This window comes from Caretta caretta, chromosome 2 (genome assembly GCF_965140235.1).
Source record: "Caretta caretta isolate rCarCar2 chromosome 2, rCarCar1.hap1, whole genome shotgun sequence".
Taxonomy (NCBI): domain Eukaryota; kingdom Metazoa; phylum Chordata; order Testudines; family Cheloniidae; genus Caretta; species Caretta caretta.
In genome coordinates, this window is record NC_134207.1 from 259,589,875 (window position 1) to 259,604,577 (window position 14,703).

The 14,703-nt window shown below is 43.3% G+C and overlaps 1 protein-coding gene across 5 annotated transcripts in view; it reads right to left on the reverse strand.

Moving 5' to 3' along the window:
* Window positions 1-14,703, reverse strand: part of CRHR2 (corticotropin releasing hormone receptor 2) — a 248,542-nt gene that overhangs the window by 57,667 nt on the left and 176,172 nt on the right. For all 5 annotated transcript variants that reach the window (XM_075126031.1, XM_048837460.2, XM_048837461.2 and 2 more), the window contains 2 exons: window positions 11,927-11,987; window positions 6,784-6,856 (listed from right to left, as the gene is read on the reverse strand). In XM_075126031.1, coding sequence (XP_074982132.1) covers window positions 6,784-6,856; window positions 11,927-11,987 — 134 coding nt within the window. The remainder of the gene's footprint in view (window positions 1-6,783; window positions 6,857-11,926; window positions 11,988-14,703) is intronic.

Here is a 14,703-nt window from a genome sequence, read left to right on the forward strand (position 1 = left end):
TGTGGATTGGGAAATTTAGGATAGTGTTGGCAATATGCTGCCCATCGGTCCCAATAAGGTCACTGAGGGAAAGCATCCATGGGTGTCAGTACCATTCTTGAGTTTCAGGTCTGGGATGGCATTCATGTTGCTTTAGTGGACCTGGTCTGGTAGTTGTGTGGATAGGCGAGAAGTGATGGGAGAAGTAGATTTCCCCTTCATCCTCCTCCTCCTCATCGTTGGATAAAGGATGAGCTGATCTGGGTGGTGTGGTAAGTTGGCACGGTACCGAGCATGCTGGAGTGAGGTCAGTACTGGGGAGTGGAGATTCCAGTGCCAAGGAGACTAAAAAGTCTTTATGTTGGAGAAATTGCTGTGGTACCGAGAGCACTGATACAGAGGAGGGTGTTATTGGCAGTACCAGTGCCTTTACCGTGGTTGCTGGTGCCAAGGGCCATGCGCTATGCGCTATAGAGGCAGGAGGTGGCGCCGTAGATTGTAGTGCTGACAAGCTGATCGGTGCTGCATGTTTGAGCGGCTCAGGCAATACCGAAGCAGGGATGCTAGGTTTCCATTTTGTGCCTTTTTCTGAGCCAACCTGCTTATGGTCTTTGGCTCGCACGGTACCCGTGATGCAGGATGGTCTTGCTACCTCAGAGGTGGACAGTCTCAGTACGGTCGGTTCTGATGGGGTCTGACAGGTCGGGGAACATCTCTTTTTGACAGGTTCCAAGAAGAGGAGGTCGGAGCCTGTTTCTTTGTCACCGTTTTGAAGGAGTGCTTCTTCCTCAGAGAGTGATGGGGAACCTCTGTCAGATGCCGCCATTGGAGACCATTATCCAGGAGCAGTTCGTGATCCCAAATTGGACACCGGGCGCAGAGACTTCTCCACCATGAGGAGTTTTAGCTATAGGCCCCTTGCTTTCCTGGCACGGGTCTTCAGATTGTGGCAGTGGGAGTACTTTTGGGTGTGTGTGTCTCACCAAGGTAGTGAACACACTGTGAATGCCTGTCAGAAACGGGAAGTGATGACCGGCAAGTGAGGCAACGGTTAAAATCCAGGGAGCCAGGCATGCCTCTTGGAATAGGGTTTCTTCCATGAGGGAGGGTAACTATACTGCACTAAGGAGTATCCTAATAACTGAAACTTAAATTCATAAGAATTTTTTTTAAAGAAATAGATAAATGGGGAAGAGATAGGGTAGTTAACTATTAATTAACTAACGAGTTCTCTAAAGTTAAAGCTAGACTAAAGATAAAGAGGTGCTGCCAATTGCTCCGTTCAAGCTGAGGGTGGTAGAGAAGGACCTGAGGGAGGACTGGTCTCACAGCACTATGTAACTCCCCGAGGTAGCGCGGGACGGGGACAGCGCATGGGCAAACCAGTGAGGCACTGCTACTAAAAATGTCCGATTACAAGAGCAGGGGCGCAGATTCACCTAAAGTGGAGCACCCACAGGGAGCCTCCTCGTAGAAGAACCTGCTATTTTGAGCTCTACTTGACCATCCCAGGTTTCGTGTTTGCAGCAGGGTGCAGCGTATGTGGGAGAGCAACTTGCTAACGGTCAATCAAATGAGCATGGAAAAGTCAGAAACGTAACGTTAAATCGTAATAATATCTTTAGTTCTTTTATGGCGCTTTTCCTCTGTTGACCACAGAGCAATTTATGAAGGAGGACAAGCTTCATCACAGAAGAAGAAACTGGGTCACAAAGAGATGAAGTGACTTGCCCTAAAGTCAGCAAAAGAAGTAGGAACTTAGGTCTCCAGACTCCCAGAGCAGTGTGCTATCCACACAACCACCCTGCCTCCCAAACACTTATGATTTGTTTTTACATCAAGCATATAATTGTGCCAAAAAGCCCCAGGGAGATGGTATAAAAATCCATGGTGTTGGAGAGGTTTATACTCAGTTAAGATTGAGCCAGAGTGTAACACCAGAAGGAACCACCAGATAGTTTAGTCTGACCTCCTGTATGTCACAGGCCACCACAACCACACGGTACCTGCACACTAAACCCGACAACCTAAATTAGACCAAAGTATCACAGTCCACAGGAGACTAGACTATTACGTACCACAGGCAGGGAATAGGAGGGTCCGAGGTGCACCAGTGCCCAAGGCCACTGCAATAGCAGGGAAATAATTAAGTTAGCTATACCCAGTTAATCCTGGCAAGTGACCCACACCCACATGCTGCAGAGGAAGGCACAAAAACAAATCAACTAACCAACCAACCAACCCCAGGGTCACTGCCAATCTGACCTGGGAGAAAATTCCTTCCTGACCTCACATATGGTGATCAGTTAGACCCCGAACATGTGAGCAAGAACCAGCGAGCCAAACACCTGAGAGTGAGAATGTTCAGTACCATCTCAGAGCTCCAGCCTACCTCACGCAGTGTCTCAACTCCAGCTGTGGCCATCTCCCATGCTTCAGAGGAAGGAGATTAAAAAGAAAATAAGAAAAAGAATACATGTGGGGGGAGGGGGAAATCCCCTGATCCCTGCAGGTGGCCAGCTGAAATCCTGAAGCATGAGCTTTTAGGAACATAAGACAAACCTTAAAAGAATCCCAGGCTTGTTAAGCCCTCCCCCTACCACCACAAGCAATCCCATCATACAGTCGCACCCATGAATTTGTCCAGCTCTCTCAAAATTAATTAAGTTGTTTGCCCCCCACAGCTCCTATTGGGAGGCTGTTCCAGAACCTCACTCCTCTGCTGGTTAGAAACCTTCCAATTTCCAGCCTGAATTTGTTCACTACCAGTTTGGCGCACTTGGTTTTGTGCCAATATTGTCTTTTAGCTTAACTAGCTCTTCACTCCTGCTAAACAAGCCAAGCTTTTCCAGTCTCCGTTCATAAAATAGGCCCACCATTCCTCTGGTCATCCTAGTAGTTCTTCTCTGAACCTTTTCCAGTGTGAATTCATCTTTCTTGAACATGGGTGACCAGAATGCCACACAACAATCCAAATGAGGTCTTACCAGTGCCGTGCACAATGGCATTAATACTTCCCCCTCTCTCTTCTTGCCTGATACATTGTAGGATTGCATTTGCCTTTTTCACAGCCACACTACATTAGTGGTTCATAGTCATCTTGTGATCAGTCCACACACCCTCTGTGTCTCCTCCTCTGTGACTTTCAACAGATAAACCCGCACCTTGTAGCAGAAATTTTTATTATTAGACCCTAAGTGCATGACTTTGGGCTACTGAATTTCATCCAGTTTCTGTCACTTCAACCTTCAAGGCCATCCAGATCTTCCTGTAGAACATTCCTATCTTCCTCTGTATTCATGACACTTTCCACCATGGTATCATCAGCAATACTCCTACTTTTTGTGCCAAGGTCGTTAATAAAAATATTGAACAACATTGGTCTCAAGAATGATCCTTCAACTTTACTAATAACCTCCCTGGAGCCCTACAATTCACCTTTCACCACAACCCATTGCCATCTTCCCTTTAGCCAGCTCCTTCTCCACCTTACAGTTCTTGTACTGATCCCCATCTTCCCTAATTTAACTAATAATTTCCCATGTGCTACTGTGTCAGATGCTTAACTGAAGTCCAAATATATGAGATCTACTACACTCCCTTATCTAAAAACAAACGAACAAAAACCGCAACACTTGTGAGCTTTAGTTATCACTTGATTAGACATCTGTAAATGCAGTGGAATAACTAATGACTTAATTGCTTAATTACCAGCTGAAAACTCAATTTTAAACTTCCTATTACATCTGCCATTTTATAATTATCCACTTTGTACTTGCCAAAGGCTACTAAACAAACCATACGCAATAGCAACAAAATAGACTGCACTTATGTAGTTGCTTTCATCAGAGGATCTCAGAGTGCTTTACAAATGGCAAGTAAGTATATTTTATATAGGGGATGGAGACAAGAGGTGTCAATCTTCTAATTGTCACAAGCCCAAGGCATTGATCCTACAATTGACTACATGTGGACAAACTTCAGAGGGGCTCTGCACAGGCCAAGATGTGCATCTGCACATAGTCAGCTGCAAGATCATGACCCCTCTGAGCATTTACAAATGCTGTCTAAGTAAAGATAATAAAATGTCACAGTCTCAATTTAAAACACTTTGTCCAGTGCCATGCTTCAGCAACAAAGACACATTAGCTTATTCTGCATTGCCTGAGAGATGCTAATTAGAGAAGGTTGACATTTATCTAACAAAACTTTTTGTTGTTGTTGAAAAATGGACTTCTCTAAATGGAAATAATTTGCAAAAGAAAAAAGAAAAGTGATATTACTGGACAGGAGAAGCGCGATGTTACGAACACCAGTCTGATGAATGAAAAAAACGTAAAAATAAAAACTACATAGCGAAAGTGATGTCAGTGAACAACAAATTGACATCCCTTCATATTCCGATGCCCTCCATGCATTGGAAATTGCTTTGCACTGGTCTGAAGGACAAGGAGAAAGTGATGCAGTGCACCATACAACAACTTAAGCACCGCATCTACTATAATTTTGAGATGTTCGTAACACTGAGAAATTAATAAAATTGAACTCCTCGATCAGTTCATAAAACGGGGGCTCTACTGTATGGAAGTCTGTCAAGTTTTTGTGATTTTGGGTGTTATTTCTCCTATAGAAATTTTTAATCAAAATTGTTCATTAATCAGAAAGCTGGTTTTCAGTAAAGGAAAAATGTGAACATTTGGAAAAAGTTCTCAAAACTGCTAGTCGGCTAGCAACTCCCATTGTGACTTCTACGGCCAGATTTTCAAAAGAGCTTGGTATGCTGGATGGGAAAATATGGCCACAAATGTTGCAGTGAGAGCTTTGAGGCACTGAACATTTGCAGCAAATTCTGCTAAGTTTTGACATTTTCCATTTAACAAAAAACAGAGTTTTGGTAAGTAAAAATGTTGATAAACATTTCTATTAAAACACTCAAAAAAGTCATGAGAAATCAAAAATTTATAATGCCAACAACAAATGGAGGGGGAGGGAGAACTTTGTTTTTTAAAAAAGGCATTTTCCAAAAGAACTTAGCTACTTTGTTTCAGTGTCTCAATGGGAGCTGAGAGACCTTGGCAGAAACTGGATTTTCACAGGAAATGCTGCAATTTTAACTATTTTTCGCATCCTGGAATGGAACAAAGAATGGAACAAAACCAAAAGTTTCATTATTTTCCACATGATCAAATTCTGAAAACATTTAGTTCTTTATTTTGACTTTTTAACAAAACTTGACTTTTTATATAAAAACAACGAATTTTGTTTCAAAACAATAAGTCAAAAAGGTCCATTTTGAAAACACTGAAATTGGATGCTTTTCACATTAATGGAGTGTTTCATTTCAGTTTTTTAAAACAAAATGTTGTCTAAATGGACACAGTTTTGAAAGTTTCGATTTCCCCCAAACCAGCATTTTTTGTTAAAAACCGTTTACACTAAAAATTTCGGAGCAGCTCTAAAGGTGCGCTCCTTAGAAACTCTGGCCCAATGTGTCTACAGTGTGTTGATACCCCAGTTACAACTAAGTGGGAAATATAATGTGTACACTGTTTGCATAAATAACATGAGGAAACCTGAACAGGACATGGACAGCCACCTGAGTTAGAGGAAGTCATTTCAGGGAGATTAATTGATACTTTATTGAGTATAAAAACATATTAATGGGTGTCCAGAGACGACTGGAGAGAATTTCTGATATTCTTTGCCCCTCAGGGAACGCCACACTGCAATCAAGGAAGTAAGGGGGGTGACTGACGGTCAAGCGAGCTTAAAACTAGCTAGTTCAGGTACAGGTAGCAGTGAAGCCATGGCAGCATGAAGTTTAGCATAGGTTGTACAAGCCTGCTTGGAACCCTGGGTAGTTACTCTGGCAGCTAACCCATGCTGAAACAGCCTGCTGCAACTTCACTGCTGTTGGTACCCGAACTAGCTAGATCAAACCTAGCTCAGGTATGTCTACCCGAGCTGCGATCACACCCTATGACTGGAATGTAGACATACTCTCCAATCTTAACAGCAATATACTGACCTTCATCATCTACACTGTGGTGTGGCTTAAGCAGCACACGGTGCCCACACGTGACCAGTCACATAGTTCTAAGTGCTTATTCCAGCTCCTGGGGGATAGGTTCATTACAGCCACAACTGCCACCAGCGTGAAGATGCAAGAACTTAGCATTTAACTGATGGACACAAACGAGGGGCTAGATTCATCATGGCTGGCACAGGCAGGTGCCAGCTGCATCTCTTCGAACCATCCAGGCAACCTGTGCATAAAGCGGAATTTTCTCCCAGCACAGGGCAGGTGGAATTTCCATGGAGGGTCGCCACGGAAGCCCCACCCCAGGAGGTGTAGCCGGGATGTGATGAAACTGCACATCACTGTTACCCTGGCTATGCCCCCTTCCCGTCCAGTGCCACCTAGACCCATGCGTATGTGGAGGAGGGGAGGAGAGATTGTTCTATTTTTGTCAGGCAGGACTCAACCCTGTTTGCACCAGCTGCTGCATAAACCAAGGCTAACAGCAGCTAAAGGTCTGCAGGTAGGAAGCACTGTAAGGCAGCAACAAACTAGCCTGTTAACACTACATTGGGCTCTTCATTAACCAATCAGGTGCCAGCTCACAGCATGTTACCTAATGCAACTGCCTTCAGAGCTCTCTTCTGAAACCCTCAGATCTTTTCCCCAGGTTTTGTTCACGTGTTGTTTTGTTTTAGTTAATTACACATGGAAGACAGCAGGTGCCTATAAGATCATTTCACTATTGCCAATAGCCATCCTCTTAGTCCCACGCACAGTCTTACCAGAAGGACGAGGATCACTGGGCCTTGATATATGTAATCTATGTACTTCCCGGGTTCCTTTCCAAACCAGCATCTGTAAGAGAAAAACTACGGTTTACAAATCTTAATGCATATCTCATATTCAGATTATGTACACCTTAGGGAGTTATTCACTTATACCCCTGAAATGCTTTTGTGTTTAATTACATAGCCAACATGCAATTGAGCCACTTTTCTCCTTTCAAAGCTTTCATTGGACACAGATCCAAGCCCCAGTTTTTGCTGAGTGTAGCCAAGTCATGTTCCCACTCAGTTTCTAGCTGCCAACCCTATAAACATTTGCCTGGAAACATGAGAATGTTTCGAGATCAGCTATACAGGAGGATGAGCATCCTTAATGCAGATGCAGAACTTATGCTGCAAATTGTAACCCGCTATGTCAGAAAGAGGGCTCTTCCTTTGAATGAAACCTCCTGCCCCCTGAACTCTCTAATGCAGTGCTCACAAATGATTCAAGGAAAGTCTGTTTATGCAAAGGCCTCTAAATCCACAGGGAGACTTTTCCAAACCCTGTTTGTGTGTGTCAACAGGGAATCCATCCCATGGGCCTTGAACAGGCAAGGTTTCCAACTACAGAGCGCAACAAAGAGATACTCATTTAAAGCTAGCTGGTCTGACAAGCATTCTCATCCAATATAATCCCAGGGAAATTCACTGAACTTCTGTTAAAAGGCAAAGGGAGTTAACAGAAGTTCAGTAAACCAGAGTCACGTACTGCAGAGTTGTTGCAGAGGTTTTATTTTGTCATCATTTCTGTTATATGATTATGTGACAGGATTGCCTTAGATAGCAAGGGACTGGTCTCAATGACCCAGGAGCTCACTTCCAATCCGATGTTAACGACGAACAACTCATTTCTTTCTCTGATACATGGCAAACTAAACCTGTGCTTTCATACTGCCATGTTCTGGCTTTTGTGTATACCTTTTAGTGGATGGAATCCAAGTAGCCCAGTTCCTGTTTCCAGTGACTAACGTACAAGAGGATGACATCTTGAACCCTGACCTCAATATGGTACAAGCCCTTTAAGGTCTCCTACATGGGTAACAGGAGTTTGTAAGCCAGGTCAAGTGATGTGTTCTTTTTGGAGTTCAGAGTTATGACTTCTATTCCCTTTTGCTATAGTGATTTCATAGATGGCCACATTGTCAATTGGTGTATGGCCATGGTGCATTGCAACATCTGATTATATGTAAAGCACAGACAATGTGCTTGGTGCTACCCAAGACATAAAAATAAAGACATTCCCAGCCCACAAGGAGTTTCCAATCTAGATGACAGAGACAGATCCAGGTTGGGGCCCCAATCATATAGTACAACAGTCATATAGTAAATAACAATCTCTACAATGCTTCTTGGCACGGAGTTAGACTAGATGGCCCTTGTGGTCCCTTCTAACCCTGTGGTTCTATGATTCTACCCTGAGGAGCTCATAGTCTAGGAGACAAGAAAGAAATAACAGGCAAATGAGACAAATGACTGGGTTTGAAGGAAAGCATGGTTCAAGCAGAATTACTTTAAGAACTGCAGTGGCAAAAAAAATCTTCTCTAATATGGGGGAGGCCTGCTAATGACTCCTAGGCTAAGAGAATATATTTGTCGATGGCACAGCATTCGTGGCACCCATCGAGAAGAACATTTTCTTATTAGAGAAACATTACAAAATGTAACAGGTGAGATAGTTCTCAAACGCCAGAATTCATGCTGTCCTACAATTACTTGCCTTTTCTCAGCTTGATATCCATAATAAAATCAGATTGAATGAGATCATTTTGAATCATTTGCACTAAGTTGTCTGATAAGTTATTAAAATGTTATTCCTGGTTGCACACAATATAGCTTTGTGCAACTTGGTAACTACTTGCAAAAACATTTCCAAAATTTGACACTGAGAGAAGCAATTGGAAAGAGCTGTTTCTTGCTGCCCAAATTATTATCCAACTGGAAGTGAAACCTTCCACTCTCCTCAAAAATGACATGGAAGAGAAAAAGAATGACTTGCTGGAGCAGTGTGGGGACAGAGAAGGGTATTGTGGGATATATCAAGGAAAGGAAACATAAGAGTGAAGCTGCCAGGACCTGGAGGAGTTTGGGGAACCTACCAAGGAAAAAGAACTGAACTGTCTGAGACCTTCCGGAAAGGACCTTTTGGAAAGCAGGCTGTGCTAATTAAGGAATCCCAGTGGGATTAATAATGAGTTTGACTGAGGCATATGAAGGAACTCAAAGACCAAGGAGCAGCCTGTGGAGAGCCAGCAGCTAATGCCCTGAGATTTTGGGGGAAGAAGTTATTGTTGATGCAACTGGTCCAGTTCTTTGGAACCAATACATCTATTCTAGTGTAGAATTCATATTTCATAGAATAAAAGCATTATCTACACCAAGGTAGTATCTAGGAGCCCCAGTCACGGACCAGGACCCCTCTGTGATAGGTGCTGTGAAAATACAGATCAAAAAGACAATCCCTGCCCTAAAGAATTTATAATTAAGTAGATATCAGGTCGCATGTAGCAATGCAACTGATATAATTCAGTGACCTAGACTTTCTTCCTTTATCTACATTAATTTTCACCTTTAAATCCAAACTAAGGCCCCAATCCTGAAATGAAAGCCACGTAGCTTTTTTTTACAACAAACAAACAACCCACCCTGGAACCTTCACCTCCTAATCCCAGGAAAGTTATTATTTTGGTGATTTGGGTTTTTCGATAGGGTGTGTATGGCAATTATATCTGTAGTGGAGAGCCATGAAAAAACTGCTAAAACAACATATGCATTCCCCTCCTCCTTCCAGCCTCCTCCAAGAACAAACAAAAGCTTTTTCAGTGTCGGGGAGGACAAGCCATTGAAGTAGATCTCGTTAGGATGAAAGAAATTGGAACACCTGCACACTGAATAATACTAATCAATATTCCCCCATGCTTCCCTGATAGGACTTTACATAACTCAAATATCAATGTCCTTTCATCATTGTTAATGAGACTTTTATTACTGCTTTTATCCTTCCAGATTGTCCATCTCTGAAATTGCTACAGAAGTAGCTCTTCATCACTTGTTGATTGTTTTTACATGATGCATAAAGTACTTCTCTTCTCGAGGGTAGCCAGATTCTACCACAGAGCTAACCACTGGACAAGATGTTCTCAATAATCCTAAATTAGTTTTTTCCCTATATTGATCAAAGGCGCTAATGCAGGTGAAATCAGGAGCTTTTCATTTGGTTTTATGGAATCATTCATTATTTAAGCATATCTGTTCTTCCTTGTGGCTGCAATCTTCTTGATTTTGTCATCTTTAGAGCTATACAGCTTGAACTACAAAAGTACTTCCAGTCTGCCTTGGTTGTATTTCAAATTGCTTACCCAAACTAACAGCAATATGGTCACATTTTGTCCTTGACTTTGAACAGTCCATAGGCACTTTTGGAGATTCCCCTCCCCCACATCTGAATATTTTTGGAGGCTGCTGTTTGTTCTGTAGTTCACATCTGAATTTGGTTTGCTAGGTTAGATCACATGGGAGAACTCACATGTTATTTCTCCATGTCTGAATAGGCTGAGCACATCCCATGTGATCATAAGAGTCAGCTTGGTTTGGCAGAGCTGATTCCACTTAGCTTCTCAGAAACAAGAATCAAGTTTTACTCTTAGCCTTACATTGGCACAGATTTATGTAGTTCACATTTCAGCCATTATTTCTGTATCTTTTCGGCACATGGAAAGACTTCTCGAGCCGTCACGAACAGAATTTAGTCCGGACATTTGGGCTGACTCATCCAGAAGGACTTAGAGTTAAGTAGATTTTTGATTAAAAAACGTTTTGATCTGTGCTTTAATTTTTCTGTTTAGTAGGCGTTATTAGATATACCACCTGATTAAACAAATGTAATGTCCTAGAAAATGCGTGCATATTTATAGCAATCAGCAAAGCACTGGCAAACAATTCATCTCTTGCTTTTGTTTTAGTTCATTAAGGTATGCTAAGTCTTTTCCTGTGTATAACATTAATATAAATGTGAAGAATAGAACAGCTTTATTCCCTTATCAGCTATTCATTTCTATGAGCTTTATTGTATCGGTATGATTGTATGGGTAAGATCTTCTGGAGAACAGCACCTGTGGTGCACCTGATATCTCAGTCTCTGATAGAGTGCAGAAGTTCACATATCCTCAGCCTCTCTGATGAGTGCCTGACATTACAAAATATTTCATGCTCCAGCTCATAAGCATTTCTGGATACTAGTAGGGTGGGCAGATGACTGGATGCTTTGCCCAATATGAAATCATTTGGCACTGATCTCAAAAGTCTGTTCATGGGGCATAGCAGGTTGTGCAAGGTTATTGTACGCCAGTGCAAATGTGAATGGAAGCTAGCTATATCGGGGTGCAAGAAAGGCTAAGCACTACGTATCATCCTCCATGCCTAGTGATACTAATGAAACCCCCTTGTGTGGCCACTGCCTTATTTGCTAGCATACGGGGCAAAAAGGAATGGAGCATGGGCAGGGAATGGGTGTGTCTGTGAGGACAAGGAGCTTAAGCATGATCCCTATTTGTTAATGCAGCCGAATTATTCCTGCTACTTGGCGGCTCTGTACAATTGCTCTCAATGTAAAATCAGATTCCCTTGTGTTTCATGCTCTGCCCGTCACATTTTACCTTGTCCTTATATGTAGAACATCTGCGCTGCGCGGGATCAAAGCCAGTATGTGGGCTGCTTGCAATACTACGAAGACTGTTCTTGGAAGCTTTACAACCCAGTTCTGTGATCTCAAGAGGCCAAATCCTTCACTCAGTAATTTTTAACCCAGTCCCACTGAAGGAGTTTTGCCTGAATAAAAGCTGTTCAGGAAGGATTTGGGGATTTGGTCCAGGAGTTTTAGATAAGCCTTTGAACTTTGGGGTGTTCACTCAAGCTGAGCTTGGAACTTTTTGAAGTTGTCAGTTCTGAAGATCAATGGGAATGAGACAGTCATATCTGTTAGTTTTCATCTCCATAGTCTATGTAACTTTTAGCACAATTTCTTCCGGCATTGGATATGTCTATGCTGTCTGGTATCTTGTTTATGTAGACCCACATAAATAAAATCGTTAACATTACTTACTGTTCATTTTCATAATAGAGCTTGCCAATGGCCCAGGCAACAATGATTGGGCAAGGAATACCTAAAAAAAAAAAAAAAAGATCAAAAGTCACAATCCACACACACAACACTGTCAGTCAATGTGTGTGTGTTGGGGGCGGGGAGTATAAGAAATGATGTTGACACTTGCCTTTGGCCATGGGCTATAGACCTCATACATCTGCTAACTAGTTTTATGTAAAAGAAATAGAAGTCCTAACAAGACAAGATCTTTTCACAGCTTTAGTGCCATTGTTCTATAAGAGGCAGATTATTAAAACAATTACAGAAAAATTAAAAAGCTACTTAAGAAATAGCAGGAGATTCTGGATGAATCACAAACCATTTTCGTCATTCCACGCAATACCTTAAAGGCAGGTTGGGCTTTCTGGGGGGTTTATTATCTGAGTTGTATTACCAGGCTGCAGTCTCCTTATGGTTCTGCTGCACCATATGGATTGGGTGGGAAGTTCTGAAATTAACCATCCCAAGGTAGAGGGCAATGTGGAGGAATTCTCTCGAGGTTTAACTCTTGACCAGTTCAGATGTTATTCTGGCAGTCTCTGAAGAATGCAATTTCTCCCAGCTCCACTGGTGTGTTCCATGACCTCCAACACACCATGTGTCCTGTTGGTGGTTTTTTTAAAATAAATGATTCTGAAATCCCATTAAGCCCACGTGTTTGATTTGCATGTCTTTCTCCCACTAACCTGGAATGCATTAAGGCAGATGCACCATTGCTCACTGGGAATTTAATCTCCTTGCATGTGGCTGGTACATCTGTAAGCTTCCTGTCCCTGCCGTGCTGTTGCCTCTGCTTTCACTCCTACTCAGTGGGCCAGATCCTCATCCTCACAATGTTTATTTTGTGCCAGTCCCTTGGCATAAGCTGCTGAGTAGCTGGCTGGTGGAGAATTCCCATCACATAGAGGGAATGCCAAGGAGGTGTAGAGTCAGTGTAGTCAGCTCTGTGCCACTCCCCTCCCAAAGCAGGTTCCCAGGGAAAAGGGAACGTAGCTGAAGCATCCTGTGCTCCAGTGACCCCTTGGTTCAAGGAAAGATTCTTGGAGGAGCTGGCACAGTTTACAGCAGCTCTGCGGCTCCTCTGACCTATGCGGGACAGGGAGGGGACCAAAAGAGCTGCAATATCAGAGGAGCAAGCAGCTGATTTGTGACCCTTCTTATCCTCAGCTGAACCCAGCACTTAGTGGGAGCAACTCAGAACCCAGCCCAGTAACATGGCTGGACCACAGTAATGTCATTCTGGGACTAGCTCTCCTCTCACTCCCACTCACCTCATGTGTCCATGCTCCCTGAGATTCCGGAGAGTGAACTCTGGAGTCACACCCGTGTAAGAGAGAGTAGAATCAGGAGCATTTTCCAACCCAATTTGTACATTGCTTTCAAATGGTCCTCTCTCAGTGTTGTCAAACATCTCTGGTAAATCAGGCAAAAAGGCATCTCCAGGGCCACCCAGTGTGCTCGCTACCAGGTCAGCTTTGCACTGCACTCCAGGTCAGCCTTTCCAAGACAAAGCATGTTCTTAATTCCCATTGAAGTGAATGGGATTCAGGTACATGCTTATGCGCTTTGCTGAATTGAGGTCTATAGCTCCACATTGACCTTCAAAATCCTGAGATTTCAGTAGACTGGGGCCAATGTAGAGAGACATCGTAGCGTAGACTCTGCAGTGGAGGCCAGCAGGGATGGGATTAAAGTACACACGTAAAGATCAAACTATGCTTTGGGCTGTGATTCTGGGGATCTGCCCTGCCCTCCTGCAAAGACAGATTCTCCTTGTTCAATGACTCAAGAAGACATCGTGTTTTCCGTCGTCATGGGGATGGGATGGGATGGAAGCGTACATGCCCTTGTTGCTGGATAAGGACCTTTCTCTATTCCTGGCCAAAGATCAGAGATCAGAGAACCGTGGAGATCAGAGAACTGGACGTGAGATTTGCCAGAGACGAAGCAGAAAGTAGGGCAGAGTGACTGGCACAGGAAAGGATCTAAAAGGGTGAGAGGAAGGGTGTGCTCAATATGTGGCACTTGTGCAGTTACAGTCAGAGACCAAGATGTCTCAGGACTACAGTCATGGACCAGGCAAGCTACTTGGACCTGTGATCTGGTCACAAAGCGGTCAGGGTACTGCTTGATCAGCGGTATGGGTGGGTAGGAGAACTGGCAGTGGCCAGGCCACCTCATGTGCTGGCCAGCACAGCTGAGCTGCGGGTAGTAATTTAATTAGGACACCCGTAGATTACTAATTCCTGGGAACAAGCCAGGAGCCACATTTCCTTCCCTGTGCATCTCCTGGGGTTGCACAGGCACATGCCTCCCTTTATTAAAGGCTGTGCTTTAGAAAGCCCCTAGTGACCTCAAATGCAGCTGCAACATTGTTCCTGCATGGAAAGAGGCCCAATTAACTCCATGCTGAAATGTTTTTCCTTGTGTCTGATTTGTTGTGTCTGTCTTAAGGCTGTAAGGGCCTGTGTTGTAAATATAAAGGGAAGGGTAACTACCTTTCTGTATACAATGCTATAAAATCCCTCCTGGCCAGAGGCAAAATCCTTTCACCTGTAAAGGGTTAAGAAGCTAAGGTAACCTCGCTGGCACTTGACCAAAATGGCCAATGAGGGGACAAGATTCTTTCAAATCTGGAGGCGGGGGGAAAAGGCTTTTGTCTGTCTGTCTGTGTAATACCTTTGCCGGGAACAGATCAAGGATGCAAGCCTCCCAACTCCTGTAAAGTTAGTAAG